Source organism: Mesoplodon bidens (genome assembly GCF_964165515.1).
Source record: "Mesoplodon bidens genome assembly, chromosome: 12".
In the NCBI taxonomy this organism is placed as follows: Eukaryota; Metazoa; Chordata; class Mammalia; order Artiodactyla; family Ziphiidae; genus Mesoplodon; species Mesoplodon bidens.
The window spans coordinates 61,125,629-61,151,234 of NC_138168.1; the positions used below are offsets into that span (position 1 = coordinate 61,125,629).

Consider the following 25,606-nt stretch of genomic DNA (forward strand, 5'->3'; position numbering starts at 1 on the left):
TGTGAGAGGTTGATAAATGATCCCAGGTCTATTAATAGCATCATCGAAGGCTGAGACATTAAGCTACCAAGGCCTTTCCATTTGGGCTCTTTTTGCAGTCAGGGTAATAAGAAAGGTGCTACATGTTGATTCCAAGAGAGGCCATTCAGCTGTGTGAATAAATAGCATGCTCCTCTTCTACCCGCTGGGTTTTTGCATATCTGTATGAATTTCAGCCACAGTCTGCTCTTTGCAACTGACCATCTCCTGGGAAGCAAGAAGGGAAATACTTCCATAAAGCCCAATTTTACAGCATTTCAAAACACTTAAAGCTTTTTACCTGCTGTGGCAGAGTGCTCCATTTGACTAAGCTCCAGAGAAAAGAGGGCAAGGCTTTTCCTCATCAAGTAGAAATTTCCTGTGCACTGATGAGTCATCTCCAAGGTACACCCAGGGAAGAGCATGCTGCATCAAAAGCCTGCCTTGGGCTGTTTGGGAACCTCTGCTGAGTCAGCGCGCACTGGGGCAGTGGCCCATCCAGAGCTATTAAGTGCAGATCTTTCAAAACAGATGTGTTGTTGAGAGCAGGCAGGTTATTTATTTTCTCATGTACTTTGTGCTGTAAAAGACTTCTTAAGCAGCTTGTACTTGGAGCTATTTTGTGAAAATAGAGACCAAGGAAAGGAACTGTGGTTTTGGTAATTTGAGGAGCCTTGATTAACTATTGAGCTGAGGGTGACAGTAGCCAAGTAAGGTCTACCCAGTCAGGTCTGGCTATGTAATTGGCAGGCCCCAGAGCCAAGTGAAAATGCAGGGTACCTTGTTCAAAAATTATTAAGAATTTCAAAATGGTGACGGCAGAGCATTAAGCTCAGTGACTACACAGGAAGCCTGCCTCTGAAGCTAGCCCTGCAGCGAGCTCTACCTTGTAAGCACCCTAGGAAGTTGATCTTTGAACAGTGGCAGTTGAAATGGTGTATGGCAGGTTACATTAAAAAGTGTGCTGGGTTGCCTAGCAACGGGCTAAGCCTGAATGGGCTGACTTGCAAGTTGAGATACACCAGCTTGAAAGTCTAAATTCATGGAAACCTTCTAGCACGGATAATTTTCAAGAAAAAGTAAGACGGTGGGAGAGAGAAATGGGGAGGACAAGAAGGACACATTTTTCTACTCTTGTAACCCAGTGGCAAGCTTGTCATTTTCCCTGTTCAATCTTCTAACGATATAACTCTTCATAAATGAAGTAAGAGTGAGAAGGAAATTCCAGTTTTCTCAGAAATATAAATAATAGATTTCCTTAAAGGATAATGAAAACATGCATTAATCAATGAATATTTTTGAGCACCATTCCTTTGGCAATGCAAAGGTGCAGTATAAATAGTAAGTACCTACTATGTAGTAGAGTACAGAGACAAATAAGAGACAGCTTTCATTTCTAAGGCGCTTAAACGAGATTTTGTGAGAACATTAAACTAAAATATAAGAAACCATTAGACAGCAGCATTACATTTTTAAAGAGTGGAGTCCAAAATCTCTGTTCCTTTTCTCCTTGGTATTTTACAGGGTCCTTGTGCTGCAGAATCGGAACCAGCTCTCCTGATAGGGAGCAAACAGTTTGGGCTTTCGAGAAACAGTCACATTGCAATTGCATTTGATGACACCAAAGTTAAAAACCGGTATGATTTATTCTGAGATATTAGACAAGAACCGATAAATGGAAGTACTAAGTATTTGTTTATTCAAGTTTAATTAACTATATTTATTAATAAATGAGGTGAGCTTTTTTAGTTCACTGAGTACCGTAAAGAATAGAATTATATCAATATTTGTCTGAGCCTGAGAAGCCAGTTTAGGAACTCAGCAGACCTGGATAGTCCTCACCTTGGAAAAGGTTTTGCTATCCTTTATGAAAAAGCACCATGATCAGATGCCACTCTATCCTAGAATAAGAACGTTCTTATTCTTCTGTTTTACTTTGCATACTTTTATTTCACAGTCTCACCATTGAATTTGAAGTGCGAACTGAAGCTGAATCAGGCTTGCTCTTTTACATGGCCCGGATCAATCATGCTGATTTTGCTACAGTTCAGCTGAGAAATGGATTGCCCTACTTCAGTTATGACTTGGGAAGTGGTGACACCAACACCATGATCCCCACCAAAATCAATGATGGCCATTGGCACAAGGTAATAGTCCCCAGGATGTTGGCAGTGCCCTACGAGGGGGTTACTGGGTGGCAGCTATCGGCATTCCCCTGGTGCCAGTATTATCTTGCCAGTGCAGACACTGACTCTGGCACCACTGGAATGTGGCCGAGGCTAAAAATAAAGTAAGTGCCATATATGACTGCCCAACCTTGGAAAATGTGATCAAACCTGGGTAGGTTTATAGTTGACCACCTACATACCTCATCATGGTACTATAAGATTCCATCATTGCTGTACATCTGTGGTTCCCAAACATCTGTCCACAAACTAGGGCCAGGCAATTGAAGACATTTCCAATACTCTAAGTAAGTATTATTATTATTATTATGGGACAATGGACTGTGTTAATCATAAAGTTCTATGTATTCAATTTAAAGGAATAATATTTATTCTAAGATTATATTTCCTATTTTTAAAGTGCTAAAATAACCTCTCTTTATGAAATAATATTTGACCAACTTAAAAGCTGGCAACACTAAAATGGGCCCTATGGCAGCCTTTCCCCCCTCTCCCAATCCCACAGTGGTCTGAGCACACCAAGAGTCTGAGAATCTGCTACCTCATGTTTAAAGGCCTCTGGGGTATCATTTCCACAAACAGTCATTTGGAACAACTTTTTAAATGTTGGCCTTACACCCAGAAGCTGGTACTATTATGGGCACAGAAGGTTCACCTGCCAGCTTACTGTCCTCTTTGGCATGACTGCAGGTAGATAATATACTGCCTGATTAAAACGAAAACTCAGAATTTGTCTCTGCACCTGTGGTAACCTATCAAGTAAAGCTTCCCTAGGTGAACCAATTAAATGTTTAATTTTTAGAGTAAGATATTATTATATATTGGATTTTATATATTAACATATTTGGACTTGTATCATATAGAAAGCCAAGGAACCTGAAAAAAATATAATATAAACGCAAAGTCAACTAATTTGTTATCTAGAAATAAGAAATTTTCTAGGGAGCTTATGACTAGCAAATACTTTATGCAGGAGCTCTCATTAAGGTTTATTCTCATCTCTGGCTAATAGCATAATAAATATGACACTTGAGAAAAAGACATATTGTTGGGCTACAGTGAGGCAGGGATTACGCTAAGTAGCCAAATTAAGGAGGGATTTTATCCTTGCAGGTTTTTAGAAAGTTATTTCCGAAACCAGAATAGATCAGTGTAAATAAGGTCTTACATTACTCTAATCCTGATGTAGATTCGTTTTTAAACCATTATTGTACTCCAGCATTTCACAAGGTTACATGCTCCTTTTCCTAAATTCAGACTCAAGGATTTTATGCTCAAGCTAGTCTCCACACTTTTTATTTCACTCTGCCGCAGAAAATAATTCAATCCACTCCTGTCATTTCAGCCCAGTCAGCCTTCCATCTTCCTCCCTGACTTTGTACTAATCAGCTGCTGCAGAAATGGCAGTGCAGCCCGGATGCACTGCATTCCTGCAATTCTGCACAAGAAGTGCCTCTTAAGCAGAGGGATGTAGCATATCTGCAATTGTGCTGGGAAGATCAGGCTTTGCTCAGTCAAACCAATGAACTTTTGAAATTGGACATGAATTTTGCAGCCCACTTAATTCATGACAGGGCTCTCAATCTGCAAGTTTCCTTACAACAAGCATACCTCTTGATACAGATGCTCACTTGGCAACTATAGAAGAGTCTTCAATCTAAAACTCACCCAGGAAGATTTTCTCCTCCTTTGGAGATGGTACTAATGGAAAAGACAGACTTTGAGACATTCTGTAAACAGATTTAATTTCACTTATATTATGGGTTTAGCACATATTAGGCACTCAGTAAGTTGTTTCACTTTTTCCTAAGGAATATCCTAAAAGTTCTTATGCTTATACTCTGCATATTTGAAATTTATCTATGATTGGTGTTAATGACACCTCTTCTTTTGGTAGATTAAGATTACTCGAATTAAGCAAGAAGGAATTATTTATGTAGACGGTGCCTCCAACAGAACCATCAGTCCCAAGAAAGCTGACATTCTGGATGTTGTGGGAATGCTGTATATTGGCGGGCTGCCCATTAACTACACTACCCGAAGAATTGGTCCAGTAAGTGTCTAATTTGTTTCTTTGTGGCCTAAATAGCTGCCTGAGTCATGAATGTATTTTGAATTATTAGGTCACATTGGCCCATGACCAATTATAGATGAATAGGAAATCATCTTTTCTGAGAAGTGACAAATTTTCTAGACAGATCTGACTATGAGAGGCAATATTGCAAATCAGAGTGTGGACCCTGGAGGCAGACTCCCTTGGTTTGAATACGTGCTTAACTGTTAAGTAGCTGTGTGATCTTGAGCAGGTTACTTAATTTTTTTTTGACAAAGGTCCCTCTTTTGTAAAATAGTTTAATAATAATACCAAACAAGCAAGGTTGCTGGAAAGATTAAATGAGGTAATATATTTAAAGTGCTTGGAAAAATACCAAGTATATAGAAAGCACCAAGACAACAAGGAAGATGATAATGATGATATTGATGGTATTGTTTCAGGACTAGAGATTTAGCAAATATTGAGAGATGCAGTATCTAGAGCAGTGATCCCCAACCTTTTTGGCACCAGGGACCAGTTCTGTGGAAGACAGTTTTTCCACAGACCCGGGGCGGGCAGGTGGAGTGGCACAGGGTTGTTTTGGGATGATTCAAGTGCATTACATTTATTGTGCACTTTATTTCTATTATTATTACATTGTAATATATAATGAAATAGTTATACAACTCACCATAATGCAGAATCAGTGGGAGCCCTGAGCTTGTTTTCCTGCAACTAGATGGCCCCATCTGGGGGTGACGGGAGACAGTGACACCCGAAGCGTGTTGCTTATGTCCAGTCTACTCCGTAAGATGCAGCTTCATTGTCACTTGCCACTCACTGTTAGGGCTTTGCTATGAGTCTGCAAACAACCGATTTATTATGGTCTCTGTGCAGTCAGACCTCTCTGCTAATGATAACCTGTATTTGCAGCCGCTCCCCAGCACTAGCATCACTGCCTCAGCTCCATCTCAGATCATCAGGCATTAGATTCTCTTAAGGAACGTGCAACCTAGATCCCTTGCATGCACAGTTCGCAGTAGGGTTCACGCTCCTGTGAGAATCTAATGCCACCACTGATTTGACAGGAGGCGGAGCTCAGGCAGAAATGCAAGCGATGGGGAGCGGCTGTAAATACAGATGAAGCTTCACTCACTCTCCCACCCCTCACCTCCTGCTGTGCGGCCCAGTTCCTAACAGGCCACGGACCAGTACCGTGGGGATTGGGAATCCCTGATCTAGAGTACTGTTATCCAATACTGGAGTCAGAATTTAAAGTCCTCACAAGTTTTGTGAATCAGTATTCACAAAATAATTTTTTGTCAGACCATGTGTCCTGGTTGGCTTTGGAAAGCATTCTTTTAAGAAGCACAGGGGCTACCTGGGCTCTTTGGTGGGGCTAATGGCAGACTCTGGGAGGGCTCTCGCCAAGGAGCACTTCCCAGAAATTCTGCTGCCAGTGTCCTTGTCCCCACGGTGAGCCACAGCCACCCCCATGCCTCTGCAGGAGACCCTCCAACACTAGCAGTAAAAATTTTTTGAAAGAATGTTGAATGAATAAACCAGGAGAAGAGAAGATGCAGGCCACATATTGAAGGGCCATTATGAGGCACACTGGAGAGTTAGAGGCACTCTTTTGACGGAGGTGATGCTGGGAAGGAATCGTGGCAGAAGAGGAGTGTGATGCTTCCGATAATTGAAAGGTTTCCATCAAGGTGCCTGAGAGAGAGAGAGGGGGAAGATGGCGGCAGAGTAAGATGCGGAGATCATCTTCCTCCCCACAGATACATCAGAAATACATCTACACGTGGAACAACTCCTACAGAACACCTACTGAACGCTGGCAGAAGACCTCAGACCTCCCAAACGTCAAGAAACTCCCCACGTACCTGGGTAGGGCAAAAGCAAAAAGAAAAAACAGAGACAAAAGAATAGGGACGGGACCTGCACCAGTGGGAGGGAGCCGTGAAGGAGGAAAGGTTTCCACACACTAGGAAGCCCCTTCGCGGGCGGAGACTGCGGGTAGTGGAGGTGGGGAGCTTCGGAGCCATGGAGGAGAGCACAGCAACAGGGGTACGGAGGGCAAAGCGGAGAGATTCCCGCACAGAGGATCGGTCCCGACCGGCACTCACCAGCCCGAGAGGCTTGTCTGCTCGGCCGCCGGGGCGGGCGGGGCTGGGAGCTGAGGCTCGGGTATCGGCTTTCAGTCGGAGCGCAGGGAGAGGACTGGGGCTGGCGGCAGGAAGAGAGCCTGAAGGGGTTAGTGCGCCACGGCTAGCCCGGAGGGAGTCCGGGAAAAGGATCTGGAGCTGCCGAAGAGGCAAGAGACTTTTTCTTCCCTCTTTGCTTCCTGGTGCGGGAGGAGAGGGGATTAAGAGCGCTGCTTAAAGGAGCCCCAGAGACGGGCGCGAGCCGCGGCTAACAGCGCGGACCCCGGAGACGGGCGTGGGACGCTAAGGCTGCTGCTGCCGCCACGAAGAAGCCTGTGTGCGAGCACAGGTCACTACCCACACCTCCCCTCCAGGGAGCCTGTGCAGCCTGCCACTGCCGGGGTCCCAGGATCCAGGGACAACTTCCCCGGGAGAACACACAGCGCGCCTCGGGCTGGTGCAGTGTCACGCTGGCCTCTGCCGCCGCAGGCTCGCCCCGCACTCCATACCCCTCCCTCCCCCTGGCCTGAGTGAGCCAGAGTCCCCGAATCAGCGGCTCCTTTAACCTCGTCCTGTCTGAGCGAAGAGCAGACGCCCTCCGGCGACCTACACGCAGAGGCGGGGCCAAATCCAAAGCTGAGACCCGGGAGCTGTGAGAATAAAGAAGAGAAAGGGAAATCTCTCCCAGCAGCCTCAGGAGCAGTGGATTAAATCTCCACAATCAACTTGATGTACCCTGCATCTGTGGAATACCTGAATAGACAATGAATCATCTCAAATTGAGGAGGTGGACTTTGAGAGCAAGATTTATGATTTTTTCCCCCTTTCCTCTTTTTGTGAGTGTGTATGTGTATGCGTCTGTGTGAGATTTTGTCTGTATAGCTTTGCTTTCACCATTTGTACTAGGGTTCTATCCGTCCGTATTTTTTTTATAATTATTTTTTTATTTTGATTATTTTATTTTACCTTTTATTTTCTTCCTTCCTTCCTTTCTTTCTCGCCCTCTTTCTTTCTTTCTCTCTCTCTCCCTCCTTCCCTATCTCTCTGTCTCTGTCTCTCTCTTTCTTTCTTTCTCTCGTTCTAATTTTTCTCCCTGTTATTCTGAGCCGTGTGGATGAAAGGTTCTTGGTGCTCCAGCCAGGAGTCAGTGCTCTGCCTCTGAGGTGGGAGAGCCAACTTCAGGACACTGGTCCACAAGGGACCTCCCAGCTCCACGTAATATCAAATGGCGAAAATCTCCCAGAGATCTCCATCTCAACAACAACACCCAGCTTCACTCAACGACCAGCAAGCTAGAGTGCTGGACACCCTATGCCAAACAACTAGCAAGACAGGAACAAAACCCCACCCATTAGCAGAGAGGCTGCCTAAAATCATAATAAGTCCACAGACACCCCAAAACACACCACCAGACATGGACCTGCCCACCAGAAATACAAGATCCGGCCTCATCCACCAGAACACAGGCACTAGTCCCCTCCACCAGGAAGCCTACACAACCCACTGAACCAACTTTAGCCACTGGGGACAGACACCAAAAACAACGGGAACTACAAACCTGCAGCCTGCAAAAAGGAGACCCCAAACACAGTAAGATAAGCAAAATGAGAAGACAGAAAAACACACAGCAGATGAAGGAGCAAGATAAAAACCCACCAGACCTAACAAATGAAGAGGAAATAGGCAGTCTACCTGAAAAAGAATTCAGAATAATGATAGTAAAAATGATCCAAAATCTTGGAAATAGAACAGAGAAAATGCAAGAAACATTTAACAAGGACCTAGAAGAACTAAAGATGAAACAAGCAATGGTGAACAACACAATAAATGAAATTAAAAATACTCTAGATGGGATCAATAGAAGAATAACTAACTGAGGCAGAAGAACGGATAAGTGACCTGGAAGATAAAGTAGTGGAAATAACTACTGAAGAGCAGAATAAAGAAAAAAGAATGAAAAGAACTGAGGACAGTCTCAGAGACCTCTGGGACAACATTAGATGCACCAACATTAGAATTATAGGCGTTCCAGAAGAAGAAGAGAAAAAGAAAGGGACTGAGAAAATATTTGAGGAGATTATAGTTGAAAACTTCCCTAATGGGAAAGGAAACAGTTAATCAAGTCCAGGAAGCACAGAGAGTCCCATAGAGGATAAATCCAAGGAGAAACATGCCAAGACACATATTAATCAAACTGTCAAAAATTAAATACAAAGAAAACATATTAAAAGTAGCAAGGGAAAACAACAAATAGCAAACAAGGGAATCCCCATAAGGTTAGTAACTGATCTTTCAGCAGAAACTCTGCAAGCCAGAATGGACTGGCAGGACATATTTAAAGTGATGAAGGAGAAAAACCTACAACCAAGATTACTCTACCCAGCAAGGATCTCATTCAGATTTGATGGAGAAATTAAAATGTTTACAGACAAGGAAAAGCTGAGAGAGTTCAGCACCACCAAACCAGCTTTACAACAAATGCTAAAGGAACTTCTCTAGGCAAGAAACACAAGAGAAGGAAAAGACCTATAATAACAAACCCAAAACAATTAAGAAAATGGGAATAGGAACACACATATCAATAATTACCTTAAATGTAAATGGAATAAATGCTCCAGCCAAAAGACACAGACTGGCTGAATGGATACAAAAACAAGGCCCATATATATGCTGTCTACAAGAGACCCACTTAAGACCTAGGGACACATACAGACTGAAAGTGAGGGAATGGAAAAAGACATTCCATGCAAATGGAAATCAAAAGAAAGCTGGAGTAGCAATTCTCATATCAGACAAAATAGACTTTAAAATAAAGTCTATTAGAAGAGACAAAGAAGGACACTACATAATGATCAAGGGATCGATCCAAGAAGAAGATATAACAATTGTAAATATTTATGCACCCAACACAGGAGCACCTCAGTACAGAAGGCAACTACTAACAGCCATAGAAGTGGAAATCGACAGTAACACATTCATAGTAGGGGACATTAACACCCCACTTTCACCAATGGACAGATCATCCAAAATGAAAATAAATAAGAAAACACAAGCTTTAAATGATGCATTAAACAAGATGGGTTTAATTGATATTTATAGGACATTCCATCCAAAAACAACAGAATACACATTATTCTCAAGTGCTCATGGAACATTCTCCAGGATAGATCATATCTTGGGTCACAAATCAAGCCTTGGTAAATTTAAGAAAATTGAAATTGTATCAAGTATCTTTTCCGACCACAACGCTATGAGACTAGGTATCAATTACAGGAAAAGATCTGTAACAAATACAAACACATGGAGGTTAAACAATACACTACTCAATAACGAAGTGATCACTGAAGAAATCAAAGAGGAAATCAAAAAATACCTAGAAACAAATGACAATGGAGACACGATGACCCAAAACCAATGGGATGCAGCAAAAGCAGTTCTAAGAGGGAAGTTTATAGCAATACAATCCCACCTTAAGAAACAGGAAACATCTCGAATAAACAACCTGACCTTGTACCTAAAGCAATTAGAGAAAGAACAAAAAATCCCCAAAGTTAGCAGAAGGAAAGAAATCATAAAAATCAGATCAGAAATAAATGAAAAAGAAATGAAGGAAACGATAGCAAAGATCAATAAAACTAAAAGCTGGTTCTTTGAGAAGATAAACAAAATTGATAAACCATTAGCCAGACTCATCAAGAAAAAAAGGGAGAAGACTCAAATCAACAGAATTAGAAATGAAAAAGGAGAAGTAACAACTGACACTGCAGAAATACAAAAGATCATGAGAGATTACTACAAGCAACTCTATGCCAATAAAATGGACAACCTGGAAGAAATGGACAAATTCTTAGAAATGCACAACCTGTCAAGACTGAATCATGAAGAAATAGAAAATATGAATAGACCAATCACAAGCACTGAAATTGAAATTGTGATTAAAAATCTTCCAACAAACCAAAGCGCAGGACCAGATGGCTTCACAGGCGAATTCTACCCAACATTTAGAGAAGAGCTAACACCTATCCTTCTCAAACTCTTCCAAAATATAGCAGAGGGAGGAACAATCCCAAACTCATTCTACGAGGCCACCATCACCCTGATAACAAAACCAGACAAGGATGTCACAAAGAAAGAAAACTACAGGCCAATATCACTGATGAACATAGATGCAAAAATCCTCAACAAAATACTAGCAAACAGAATGCAACAGCACATTAAAAGGATCATACATCATGATCAAGTGGGGTTTATTCCAGGAATGCAAGGATTCTTCAATATATGCAAATCAATCAACGTGATATACCATATTAACAAATTGAAGGAGAAAAACCTTATGATCATCTCAATAGATGCAGAGAAAGCTTTCAACAAAATTCAACACCCATTTATGATAAAAACCCTGCAGAAAGAAGGCATTGATGGAACTTTCCTCAACATAATAAAGGCCATATATGAGAAACCCACAGCCAACATCGTCCTCAATGGCAAAAAACTGAAACCATTTCCACTAAGATCAGGAACAAGACAAGGCTGCCCATTCTCACCACTCTTATTCAACATAGTGTTGGAAGTTTTAGCCACAGCAATCAGAGAAGAAAAGGAAATAAAAGGAATCCACATTGGAAAAGAAGAAGGAAAGCTGTCACTGTTTGCAGATGACATGATACTATATAGAGAGAATCCTAAAGATGCTACCAGCAAACTACTAGAGCTAATAAACGAATTTGGTAAAGTAGCAGGATACAAAATTAATGCACAGAAATCTCTAGCATTCCTATACACTAATGATGAAAAATCTGAAAGTGAAATCAAGAAAACACTCCCATTTACCATTGCAACAAAAAGAATGAAATATCTAGGAATAAACCTACCTAAAGAGACAAAAGACCTGTATGCAGAAAATTATAAGACACTGATGAAAGAAATTAAAGATGATACAAATAGATGGAGAGATATACCATGTTCCTGGATTGGAAGAATCAATATTGTGAAAATGACTCTACTACCCAAAGCAATCTACAGATTCAGTGCAATCCCTATCAAACTACCACTGGCATTTTTCACAGAACTAGAACAAAAAATTTCACAATTTGTTTGGAAAAACAAAAGACCCTGAATAACCAAAGCAATCTTGAGAATGAAAAATGGAGCTTGAGGAATCAGGCTCCCTGACTTCAGACTATACTACAAACTACAGTAATCAAGACAGTATGGTACTGGCACAAAAACAGAAAGATAGATCAATGGAACAGGATAGAAAGCCCAGAGATAAAACCACACACATATTGTCACCTTATCTTTGATAAAGGAGGCAGGAATGTACAGTGGAGAAAGGACAGCCTCTTCAATAAGTGGTGCTGGGAAAACTGGACAGGGACATGTAAAAGTATGAGATTAGATCACTTCCTAACACCATACACAAAAATAAGCTCAAAATGGATTAAAGACCTCAATGTAAGGCCAGAAATTATCAAACTCTTAGAGGAAAACATAGGCAGAACACTCTATGACACAGGTCACAGCAAGATCCTTTTTGACCCATCTCCTAGAGAAATGGAAATAAAAACATAAATAAACAAATGAGACCTAATGAAACTTAAAAGCTTTTGCACAGCAAAGGAAACCATAAACAAGACCAAAAGACAACCCTCAGAATGGGAGAAAATATTTGCAAATGAAGCAACTGACAAAGGATTAATCTCCAAAATTTACAAGCAGCTCATGCAGCTCAATAACAAAAAAACAAACAACCCAATCCAAAAATGGGCAGAAGACCTAAATAGACATTCCTCCAAAGAAGACATAGACTGCCAACAAACACATGAAAGAATGCTCAACATCATTAATCATTAGAGAAATGCAAATCAAAACTACAATGAGATATCATCTCACACCAGGCAGAATGGCCATCATCAAAAAAATCTAGAAACAAGAAATGCTGTAGAGGGTGTGGAGAAAAGGGAACACTGTTGCACTGCTGGTGGGTATGTGAATTGGTACAGCCACTATGGAGAACAGTTTGGATGTTCCTTAAAGAACTACAAATAGAACTACCATATGACCCAGCAATCCCACTACTGGGCATATACCCAGAGCAAACCATAATTCAAAAAGAGTCATGTAATAAAATGTTCATTGCAGCTCTATTTACAATAGCCAGGAGATGGAAACAACCTAAGTGTCCATCATCGGATGAATGGATAAAGAAGATGTGGCACATATATACAATGGAATATTACCCAGCCATAAAAAGAAACGAAATTGAGCTATTTGTAATGAGGTGGATGGACCTAGAGTCTGTCATACAGAGTGAAGTAAGTCAGAAAGAGAAAGACAAATACCATATGCTAACACATATATATGGAATTTAAGAAAAAAAAAAGGTCATGAAGAACCTAGGGGTAAGACAGGAATAAAGGCACAGACCTACTAGAGAATGGACTTGAGGATATGGGGAGGGGGAAGGGTAAGCTGTGACAAAGTGAGAGAGTGGCATGGACATATATACAGTACCAAACCTAAAATAGATAGCTAGTGGGAAGCAGCCGCATAGTACAGGGAGATCAGCTTGGTGCTTTGTGACCACCTAGAGGGGTGGGATAGGGAGGGAGGGAGACGCAAGAGGGAAGAGATATGGGGACATATGTATATGTATAACTGATTCACTTTGTTATAAAGCAGAAACTAACACACCATTGTAAAGCAATTATACTCCAATAAAGGTGTAAAGAAAAAAAAAGAAGCACAGGGGATTAGTGTTTTTAGAAAATGCACTACACACAAGTGTGGTTCATTTCTATGCTCAAATTAGAACACGTGATGATGCAGCCTCGTTCTTCATCAAAGACAATTGTTCATGATGGTTACAATTCTCAGTATTTGGCTCCTCTTGTGGATGATCAGTATGACTTCCCCTTCACAGCTATTGGCTATGCTATGTAGGCCAATCAAAGTGAGAGTCTCTGAACAGAGAGTGTCAAGAGTGATTAACTTGCATCCCTTAACCCAGATGAAATATAACGAAGCAGAGTATGATTGATTTATTTCTAAAGTCCCTAAACTTTGAATGTTTCATGCAAGCTTTCAAGTTTCATGTGTATGTGCATTTTCTTAGGAAAGTATCCACTGCTTTCCTTAGATTTTCATAAGGAAGAAGCACTGAACCAAACCTAATTATCTTTTCAAGTAGAATTTGAACATAGATTGTGAAAAAAATGTATATATAGTAAGGTTAATAAACTGTTACTAGAAACATGAAATAGAAACATAAGAGACTAATTAAAAGTTATAATTTCCATAGGGGCCCAGAGTTCTGTCAAACCAGTGGTCCCACTAGAGACGTAGTGTGCAGTATTTAGAATATCAAAACAATCATATTCCAGGCTAGATACATCCTAGTTCAGTGGTCCCCAACCTTTTTGGCACCAGGGACCAGTTTCGTGGAAGACAATTTTTCCACAGACCGTGGGGCAGGGGAGATGGTTTGGGGATGATTCAAGCGCATTACATTTATTGTGCACTTTATTTCTATTATTATTACATTGTAATATATGATGAAATAATTATACAACTCACCATAATGCTGACAGGACACGGAGCTCAGGTGGTAATGCGAGCGATGTGGAACAGCTGTAATAAAGATGAAGCTTCGCTCGTTCGCCCGCCCCTCACCTCCTGCTGTGCGGCCAGGTTCCTAACAGGCCAGTCCGCCGCCCCGGGGATGGGGACCGCTGTCTTAGTTGCGAAGCACAACACCGGAATCTCTGCACCTGTGCTCTGAAGCCTGGGGTGATGGTGCCGAACCAGGCAGTTTTGGAGATGGCCTAGGACAATCGGCAGATGTTTATACACACAGAACAGCCTACCAATGATTGCATTCCACATAAAGGCAAACTTCTGCTAAAACCCATATGTGTTTCTTCTGACCTGAATGTCTAGGTGACCTACAGCATTGATGGCTGCATCAGGAATCTTCAGATGGCAGAAGCCCCTGCTGATCTCAAACAGCCAACCTCCAGCTACCGTGTCGGGACGTGTTTTGCAAATGCTCAGAAAGGAACATATTTTGATGGAACGGGTTTTGCCAAAGCAGGTGAGGTGCTTCCATGTCCTTTCTGTTGAATATTAACTAGGTCCAAATATTGACTTCTTGTTTGTGTGGGAAAATAAAAGTCCCTGGGGTCTGAAACTAGCATCCTTTGTTTAAACCAGAAATAAAAACGTTTAGAAGTAATAAAAAATGCCTCTTAAAGATTAATGTGTCCGATTCTGATAAGAACTAATAGAAGAAATAAAGTAAAAGGCTATCTGGCGAGTTTATTCCATCTCCTTCCCTGGAGACCAATAATAGCAAAATAAATGTAATTCTACAAGCAGGTTCCTATGTTTATATTATGTAATGTATCTACTTTCTAGTTTTCCCCATCTACCTTTCTTTCTGGAGATGAGATCGCATTTTCCTTTCTTCCTCTCTTCAATTCCTTGCAAGGCTCCATTTCATGCTCTCCCCTCACACACACAATGCACACATACTGGTGCCCATTTCTTGCTGATGGTGATGATGACTGGCACCTTTCCCTGACTTTCTTTAAGTATCTCCCCTCGTTCCAGTGGGTATTTTCAGTGCAGGTCCGGATCACTGACAGTGAATGTACAATTTGGAAAGAAAAATATGAAATAACTTGTACATAATAACAAAACAATCTGACATTAACATACTTTAAGATAGAATCAGTCCTATGGTTACCATAGGAACATGCATTTGCTCGTTAGAAAAAAATTAATGTAATATGTAGAAGTTAACATGGGAAACAGAAGTAAATAAGATGTAATTCCCTTCCTTCAAGAACATGCTATCAATAGATAAGATTCTTTATGCTCAGAAATCACAAGAAGACAAGTAAAAAATAACTAGAAACTATAGAAGACACACAGGCAAGTTTCTGTGGATATTTTACGGAAACATTAATTTGGGGAAATCAGGAAAGTTTTTATGGAGGAATTGACATTTGAGGTGGGTTTAAAAGATGAGTTGAACACACATGCAAAGGTTGGAGATGGAAGAGCAGGGCCCTCCAACAGGGGATATGTGGGAAATTTCCCCTGTGCAGAAGCAGAAAACAGAGAAACACAGGATATGTTAAATACTGAAATGTTGGAGGTTATGTTGAACCCCAAATTCCATGTTCTGTGAAAGCCCAAAGCTTTTCTCAAGTTTTCTGCAAATTCAGATAGCTGGCATTAGCTTCGTCAAATTGATGGCAAGCTTCAGCTTCAACCAATGCAGTTAACAGATTAACTTACCATCCTGCCTGGGCTTTTTTGGTTTGAGATCAAACTGGACCAGAAAATTAGCCACTTCCCCAGTTTCCAATAACTCCTGCCATCACCTCAACACACAGTGTAATACAATCTGTGTAAGACTTGGGTGGTCAGAGGAGGTTACATTACTGGAAAATATACGACTTCAATTTAAACCTCTGATACCTTTGTCCTTAAAAACTTTCCAGCTACCCAGTTTCTGGGGGTTTAATAGCTTCTTCAGTCCCCCTATCCTCTTCTGAATGGCTTCATGTTATTTCTCTCTTTTCCTTATCCTCCTTTCAGGAACAGAAACAAAATCATTGTTTTATTTTGCAGAAAACTCCAGCTTCTTCTACCCCTCATTCTTAAAATCTGCCCTAAGCCCGTCTTTGTCCATTCAACTCATCAAGGTTCTCAGTAGAAGAAAAAAGTCTTTCACATAACAGCTGCCTCCCTTATTGGAGATAGTTGTGGTTACACATAGCATTTATTTCTTGCTTAATAAATAGGAGACCTGGAAAAAATTTCCATGAGTTTTCCTCTAATATTTCATGCAAGTCTAGTCTAGCCTGATCTTAATGGATCACTTTGTTTCTAAGAAGTGTGTCTTAAATACTTGCTAAAAGATTAAGTAAACCAATGAATCAAATATGGAAAAATTATAAAGACTTAACTTGATGAACTAGAAAAGTCTATTTATGTCCCAGAATCTTATCCTTCAAAATTGTATTTGTAATTCCTTTCTTTATAAATAAAATGTTTGGGGATATTTGAGCCCTTTCAGATCATTGTGGTACCATTTAGAGTGCCCCAGTAAAATTTTACTGAATAATCACTGAAATGCTTGACTTCATCCAGCAGCAAGACTTCTGACAATCACACCTGGCTGTGAGATTCTTTAAGTCCATCTTAGTCTGTGTTCATTCATTCATTCATTCATTCAACAAATATATATTCAACCTCCACCATGTGTCAGATACTTTGGTGAGCACAGAAATAAAATGGTGAGCAATATAGGCAAAGTCCTTGCCCTCACAGAATTTATATTCTAGGAAGGAAGGCAGTCAAGAAAATAAGCAATAACCATAAATGGTGGAGGTGTCGGCCATATGAAAGTCTGGAACTTATAGTTGTCTAACACATGAATTGAAAGCTAATAAAACCATTGCATTGTACAAATTTGAATGAACAGTTCCTGAACTCGAATCCACAATTTTTAAAAAATGTTTTCATTTTACAGTTGATGGGTTCAAAGTAGGATTGGACCTTCTTGTAGAATTTGAATTCCGCACAACTAGAACCACTGGAGTTCTTCTGGGAATCAGCAGCCAGAAAATGGATGGAATGGGTATTGAAATGATTGCTGAAAAGGTGAGCATCAGCAGTCTAAATATTTCTGCTCTCTTCACGATACTGTTGTTTACATGTAGAAAGCTCTATTTTTTTTAACATCTTTATTGGAGTATAATTGCTTTACAATGTTGCGTTAGTTTCTGCTTTATAACAAAGTGAATCAGCTATATGTATACATATACCCCCATATCTCCTCCCTCTTGCATCTCCCTCCCTCCCACCCCTCTAGGTGGACACAAAGCACTGAGCTGATCTCCCTGTGCTATGCGGCTGCTTCCCACTAGCTCGTCCCAGCTTACCCTTCCCCCTCCCCTGTCCTCAAGTCCATTCTCTACATCTGCTCTATTTTGAAGCCTTGCTCTTGTCTTTGTTGGGAGAAAGCTAGATTGGATCTTTTCATCCTTCTGGATTATCTCAATTCTTGTGTGTTTTCAACACACTTATTCTGTAGACCAGTGTAAACTTTAAATGTGCTAATTCTACGGTAAGCCAACTGTGCTAATAATGGCCTAAGTGGTTTTGGATCTCAAGCTAGTTACTGTGTGGCTAAAAGGAAAGTTATTCTCCTCTTTATGAATACATGCTCTATGAAGCTATCAATTCCAGTGGGAAAAAAAGGGCTTAGATTGTCTAAAATCAGTCTTTGCCTCTTATAACAGGGTAGACACCTCTCAGAAATGAAGATGTCTAGCTGACATATTGATTTCTCAATTTATTTAAAGGCATCCACATACCATTGCACAATAGAACAAATTTATAATAAAGTTATATTAGTAGAATATAAAGTATTGTGCCAGTTTGCTCACAATGGATAATCTAATTCTAACTGCCTTTTCTGTCCCTACCTGCTTATGAGCAGCAACCAGCAGTGAGATAACCAGTTTTCATGTACTTTGTACTATAGGGCACAGGTAAAAAGAAGAAGGCAAAACAAGAAATTTCACAAGTTTCCTATTTGCCTTTTCAACAGGAATCATACTTCAGCTCTGTTCACATTTACACTCCTAGGGTGCCGTTGCCTCCCAAGAAGAAAAACCACACACTGACCTAAAATACGCTTTCCTTATCCTCTTCCCTCCTTCCTCTCAGTCTTCAAACCATCCTCAAAGGCAGTAAAGCAAAAAGATCCAGGAGCACAGAGACAAAAAGGGGGAATAAGCAACAAACACTTAATAGTTCTGCCAGATTTTCAACACACAGTTTCACTGCATCTTGTCAGTGTTGCTCTGCACCTGATTATAACCACAGTTCCCTGCAACTTGTCAGGGTGTCAAGTTCCATCACAATGCATATGGATTTCTCACCAAGCTCTTTTTATATGCCAAATTCCCTTGTTACAAATGTCACCGCATACAGTAAAATCTTAACTAATATTTACATCACTGTATAGTTTACAAACTTTTCACCTATTTACTTGCACTTTTAATCTTCTTTTTAAAACCCCTATTTCTTTTCTTTTACCTTGTCAAATGTTTTGCCAAATTGACTGTTTTTAATGTTTCAATATGTTTCTTTTCTTCATCAGCTTCAAAAGAATTCTGCAATCTCAAGTTTCAGGGCCCATTCTGTGTTACTAAAAACAGATTTTTCTCATTTAGACAAGAACTCCTAGTCTAAGTTCTTCATTGTTAAGAATTGAACTGGCCTTCTGGCTCAAAGTCTTTGGTAACTGTGACATGAAACTTGCCCCAAAATGTAATTTATGTAACTCTCAATCCTATATATAAAATAGATTCAGTGAAGGAAAAAATATACAATTAAAACATCAAAATCTTAAATTAAAAAAAAAATCATCCTTTCAAATGAATTTGTAAACCAGATTCCTAAGAACTCCCACACTCTAAGAAAGATCTGTGGTAGAATTTTTCCCAGTGTATATACTACATCCTTTTTTGTCACCTGGCCTCCAATTGTATTTCACATTTTCTGAAAGCAGAGTTATTACCAGCCTCATACGTCTTGCCTATTGCCCAACAGTGTCCGAAAGTAAAGAGCATAATTTGTGACTCCTGGTCATTAAATCTGCATTTTAATTTCTGTTTTTTAAAAATTTAATATGCCTAAGTTATTCATTTCAAACTATTTCAGCTAATGACTTTTCTAGAGATAATTTTTACTTTGTCAACCACCATGACACCCTTCCAATGAAACCATCTCTGGCTGTTCAATTTCCTGCTTTCTAGCTTATGTTTCATGTGGACAATGGCGCCGGCCGATTCACTGCCGTCTATGATGCTGGGATCCCAGGGCATTTGTGTGACGGACAGTGGCATAAAGTCACGGCCAACAAGGTCAAGCACCGAATCGAGCTGACAGTAGATGGGAACCAGGTGGAAGCCCAGAGCCCAAATCGAGCATCTACATCCGCTGATACAAATGACCCTGTGTTTGTTGGAGGGTTCCCAGGTGAGTGTTGCCTACCCCAGCAAGAATATCTTTGCTCTGTTTTGTTAGTGGTTTTGAACACATCTATCTATATTCTACAAATACGTTCAAGAATGTGTGCTTAAGTATACTTGCTTCCTAGCTTTAGAATCTGCTCCAATAAATAATACATTATCTGACATTTCTAGTGTGTAAAATGAGCATTTTACTTATATAAACCACATGGGACTGAACTTTTCATGATTGCCTCCAAAATTTCATTCGTGGGGAGATGGAGGCTAGAGGAAATGAATTTGGCTTATAAAAGATATGAGGCATTTAACAGCAATCAGGGCCAGAATTGGTGTTCTTTCTCATTTTTTAAAAATTAACATACCAGAGGAATCATAAAATGTTATGGAACTTATTTCCTCAAGTTCTGGAAATCATTGGGTTAAACATAGCTAATCTCCACCTTAGGCTATTATAGAGCTTATATTACAAAGAAACCCAAGCAATAAATCTGCATTCAAAAATACCTCTCCATGTTCATATAGCATGTGAACCACAGAGAGTTACCTAAAGTGCCTATAAACAAGAGTGCCCAACTTGATAAGAAGTAAGCCAAGAGCCTCTTAATAAATACTGTAGTAACGCAGACTCCTGGAATGGTGTTTCAGTATTTTGGCAAGAGAAACCCTTGTCCCCATTTATATAGAGCTCCTCTCCTTAACAAAACAAGCAAAATGTATATTCAGCAGCAGTTGATGATGGAAAAGATACAGAAGCCATGGGGACCAATTCTGAGTTCCTCTTTCCAAAATTGCTCCTGGGTTTTTGAAAATACCTCCTTCTGGGAATTCCCTGGCAGTCCAGTGGTTAGGACTCTGTGCTTCCACTGTAGAGGGCATGGATTCGATCCCTAGTGGGTCGGAGAACTAGGATCCTGCATGCCTCATGGTGCAGCCAAAAAAAAAAAAAAATTTTTTTTCGGGGACAAAAAAAAAAGAAAATATCTCCTTCTGCTTCAATTAGGACAAACCCCAAGGTATTATGAAGGCGATAATATACTTCTCCATTTACAGTCTATGAAATGGGATCTTAGCACCTAGTAGGCCTGCTAAAAGAAGGGACTCTCTCCTTAAGAAGAGAAAGATTTTGTGTGAGTTCACAACAAACTTAACCATTTGGGATTTATTTTTACAATGGAAGAAAGTAATAAGGTCATGTCCTAATTCAGTACTTAAAGTATTTGATCAGTTACTTTGGTTCATTAAATAAAATTTAATAATTTTAATTCACTGTAAACTTGTCCCTTCCAAACCAAATTCTTTGATGTCTTCAAATGTGTAATTATAGATGTCTCCATATTTCATAATACATAACTATAAAAAAGTTGATGTTTCTCTACCAGTTTAACTGTTAGTAAAGCTAAGAACAAAATCACTACTTTACATAAAATAGCATTCCAATTGCATCTTAAGCTAACAGCTGACTTTGAAGCATGCTCTTAACATAGTAGCTGAATTTCAAAACTGAGCCCTCCTTGCTTGGTTTTTCAGAGGGCCTCAACCAGTTTGGCCTGACAACCAACATTCGTTTCCGAGGTTGCATCCGATCCCTAAGGCTCACCAAAGGCACGGGAAAGCCATTGGAGGTGAATTTTGCTAAGGCCCTGGAACTAAGGGGTATTCAACCTGTATCATGCCCAGCCAACTAATAAAAATAAGTTCAACTCCAAGAAGGGTCCTCCAAAACAACCGTATCAAGTAAAACAAATGTATTTTACTTATGTATGTTATTAAAACTAATTTGTGCATGCATATTAAATTCCTTCTATATTCTGATGGTGCTAATTCAGATCCCAGACTGAATTTTAATTCAAGTTCTTTCTCAAGTCCATAAATATTAAACCATTTACTGCATTCTAAATAATTGCTTGTTTTGCGTGATTTTAAGGATAAAAGGTAACTGATTATAAACTGTTGAATTTGCAACATGCCCTAGAGTCATCTCAAGAAGAGCTCAGATGTAATTTGTGAAGGCAACACTTTTTTTACTAACTCCTATTAATACTTCTGTCATCCTTTTTCCATGTACGTCAGCTTTGGCTTTCTGTGGGGCCACTGAAAACACAGTGGGTTTGGGGTGTGTGATGGGAGGAAATGAGCTCCCTTTCCCCATGTTTGCGAAAAGCATTAGCAAATCATTTCCCTGATACAGATTCATTATTGGAGGATTTAACTAGCTACATGAACGGATACCTTTTTAGGCTTAAGGTGGAGAGTATAGATCAGATTCAGGCCAGAGAGCTTAATTACTTGATTTGCTTGTTTGATGATGATTTATAGGCTTTGGGGAGACACCAGAACCAAGCTCCAGAATGACAATTTAGCACACATTTGATACTACAGTATTGAGGCTCTGGACTCTAAGTTTCCAGTGACTATCACAATTTACAGAGGAAAATCACAGAGGAATAATGCTGAAATGCAGTTTTTACCTATGAGGAAACAACAAAGCTGAAACTTAAAAGGCATACACCATTGGGTCTTTTTGAGTTGCAATTTAACCTAACAAATTAATTTCCTAAAAAATTGCTGTGTTTTGTCCTTCTTTTACGCACTATTTCAGTCATATTCAAGGGATCTGTGAGAAGACAGGCCTAGATTTTATTCATCAACTTAAGGAAACGTTTCATTTGCCACCTTCAGTAGAAATAGTTGTAGTCTAATAATGCTGAACATTTAAAGGAATAGATTTTCCTCACAATGGTAATTTTAGCAAAAGAAGAATAATCATCTCTGACAATGTTATCCACAGGGGAAAAGGAGGTGCTGTTTCTAATCAAGGAGATGGCTAACACACTCTTAGCATTTCATCACTGGCCAGTTGCTTGACCCAATTTGTCCACACAACTTCATTCTAGAGCAAGTGGTTCTCAGCCCTGGCTCCATTTTGTAATTACCAGGCAAGCTTTCAAAGAACTGGTGCCTGGTCCAGCGATTCTGATAGCCTAAGCATGAAGATTTTTAAAAAGCTTCCCAGGCAATTCTGAAGTGCCAGCAGGATTGAGACCCAGTGTTCTAAAGAGAAAAGTTATCCACTATGGAAACAAAAAATTATGGAGTCATTTGAAAAATCTGCTGTTAAATTTGTCTTGGCCATTTTCACACACAGAAAAAAATAATGTAATACTGTATCTAGTTAATGCCTTTTCACCAACCTCTAAGCAATAAAATTCTTTGAAAACCAATGTGTTTTGAAAGTGAAGATATTACTTCTGCACTGGACACTGACATGACTTTTGGGCTTATTCTGGATAATGAATAGATAAGCAGGAATAAAGATGCTAGGCTACTAAATTAAAAGCTAATGCCATTCTTTCCTTAATCTTGAAACAAAAGATACATAAATTTGAAAGCAAAGGTACTTAATCAGCACTCCTATCAGAGTCAAGCCCTGCTGGAGTCAACTTGTACATCAGTGCCTTAGAAAGGTGTAGTTGGAAGGATTCTTTGAGATCAATAAATACAGTGATTCTTAAGTCTAGCTAGACATTAAAATTGCCTTGGGTACTTAAAAAGAAAAAAGAAAAAATCTTACATCTGAGTATCACCTAGACCTTAAAATATAATCTCTGGGTAAGGCCCTAGCATTGGCATTTTCGAAACATTTCCACTTGATTCTAATGTGATTCTAAGGCTGAGAACTCCTGGGCTTCTACTGCCTCCACATTTTATGGGGAGGGCCTAAAAGGAACCCAGGGAGATTTAATGGTGTGCTCAAAATCCCACATTAGTTAAGTTTACCAAAGTAGTCCCAAGAAATGGATCTGGACCCAAGCAGCTTTCACTAAATCAGGTAATTGGCTAAAGTTGTCCATACAAAATCCACATTCAAAAGTGGCTCACGAATTTGTATGGACAAAGCTTGTCCAAATTCTAAGATGAGAAATAAAGAAATGTTATGAAAGGGAAAAGTTTCTCTAACATATTTTAAACTAATTTTATACCTCAAAAAAAACACAGATTAATTTTGTTTTCAAAACAAGGTAAAATGTTTTTTTCACCCAACTTTATCCCCTGTATAATGTCCTCACCTCCTGCCACCTACAGCAATCATGGAGAAAGCAGAATACTTTTCATTTGATTTTTTCTGAACACCCATTCCTACCAGGTTGTCGGCCTTCTTTAAAAAGGTGCTTTGCACTCTAGAAGAAAAACATTTGTGAGGGGAGTTTTATTGAAGTTGCCATGGTGAACACTGCTGACAAAGGAAAGTAAGGAACAGAGCAGATTTCAGCCCCAAATCACCAGAACACTGGCAGACACTTAAAGCTTCAGTGGTTTTAAAAATCATAACTATTTTCTCCTTCCTTGATTTAGCCTATTGTCTCCAACTACAGACCTCTTCTACATTTTCTGCTTAACAACAGAGAAAAAGACTACTTTGACAAATTTTCAAATCCCTTGATTTTATGTGAGTTATTTAGTGAAGTATTTTGTATATAAAATTGGTATCTACAATTAATGTGAAAACAAAACACAATACTCAGTCTTCATAAGTACAGAAAGTAGTCTTCTTTTCCACTACCATTTGCAAAGAATATGACTTGTTACTGATGCAACTTTTTAATCTCTGTTTTTCAATCTTTTCATCTGTGTTGAGTCAAGACAGAAATACAAACAAATATACTGTACTCATTTGCTGGACCTGAGATTAGTAGATACCTCAAACCAAAGGGCACATGAAGGTAAGGGATGACCCAGGCTGGGCCCTGAATTCCATTATTTTGGAATCTTGACACACAAGCTGGTGACTCAGATCTCAGATCACTCTTTTGCATTTGTGCCAGTTATCTAAGTTAACATGACACCTCTGCCCATTACTGAAGTGAAAGTGTGGCATGAATTATCTCCCTCCAAAATTCATGTGTTGAAGTTCTAACCGCCAGTACCTCAGAATGTGACTGTATTTCGAAATGGGTTCTTTCAAGAGGTAATTAAGGTAAGATGAAGTCAAATGGGTGGGCCACAATCCAACATGACTGATGTCCTTATAAGGAGAGATTAGGACACAGACAGGACTAGAGAGAAGACCATGTGAAGACACAGAGAAAAGAGGGCCATCTACAAGCCAAGGAGAGAGGCCTCTAGGGAAAAAACAGCCCTGCTGACATCTTGAACTGAGACTTCTAGTCTCTAGGATTGTGAGAAAATTAATATCTGTTGTTTAAGCCAGCCAGTCTGTGGTACTTTGCTATGGTAGTCCCAGAAAGCTATCACAGAGCCTTTCTGCACAGATACACAAGTACATACCTAAAGCATCTGCACATTTCAGGTTCCCTGTACATCAGGGAAATCAATTGTTTTGAATAGTGACTATTATCACTTACGTAAGTGAATAGAAAAAAAAAATCGAGACTTAAAAAAAATATAAAAGAATTTTCACAACATACTTAAATAGAGGAAGTTGCTTTATACATGCTTGGGGATATTAGGAATAGCTAGATAGCAATTATAAATCAAAGAAATAATGTTCTACTCAATAACACCACTTACTGAACTTTTCAGGAGAATAGGTTTTCTGGAGAGCCAGTTTGTATATTCAGGTTTAGAGAACTATTCATTTGCCCTTGAACAAATCAAAGCTTTGCTTTATTGGGGAAAGTTGTCTCCCTGGAGCTCAGCCCTTCTGCAGGGACATACCTAATGCTATATGAGGTGGTGGCAGTGGAGGTGGTGAGAAGTAGATTCTGATATATTTTGAAGGTGGATTGGTATTTCCTGAAGGATTGCCTATAGAATGTGAGAAAATAAGGTACTGATAACTTCTGCTTATCTGAAAGTCAGAGTAGCCAATATTGGGGGACAGGGGATATAGGTGTAATAGCCTTTTTATAGAAAGGAAAACCAGGAGTTTAGTTTTAGATGTGTTGAATTTAAGCTGTCCATTAGATATCAAAGAGCACTGTACTACAGGCAGTTGAATATACAAGTCTGGAGTTGAGGAAAGAGGTCTAAATATTTATACTTAGATATAACTATGGAAGTCATCCAAATGTTTATATAATTTAAAACCACTAGACTGACTGAGATCACTAAGGGAGTGAGTATAGACAGAGGATTATGGACACTCCAACATTAAAAATATTGAGAGAAGAGGTGTCAGAAAAATTATTCAGAACTTGAAAA

General features: G+C 39.6%; 1 protein-coding gene across 1 annotated transcript in view; it reads left to right on the forward strand.

Moving 5' to 3' along the window:
• LAMA2 (laminin subunit alpha 2) overlaps positions 1-22,655 on the forward strand; it is a 611,700-nt gene extending 589,045 nt beyond the window's left edge. The window contains exons 58-64 of the mRNA XM_081251375.1: positions 1,543-1,655; positions 1,976-2,165; positions 4,102-4,257; positions 14,328-14,481; positions 16,933-17,063; positions 19,229-19,451; positions 20,972-22,655. Coding sequence (XP_081107501.1) covers positions 1,543-1,655; positions 1,976-2,165; positions 4,102-4,257; positions 14,328-14,481; positions 16,933-17,063; positions 19,229-19,451; positions 20,972-21,129 — 1,125 coding nt within the window. The 3' untranslated portion in view covers positions 21,130-22,655. The remainder of the gene's footprint in view (positions 1-1,542; positions 1,656-1,975; positions 2,166-4,101; positions 4,258-14,327; positions 14,482-16,932; positions 17,064-19,228; positions 19,452-20,971) is intronic.
• The last annotated feature ends 2,951 nt before the right edge of the window (positions 22,656-25,606 follow it).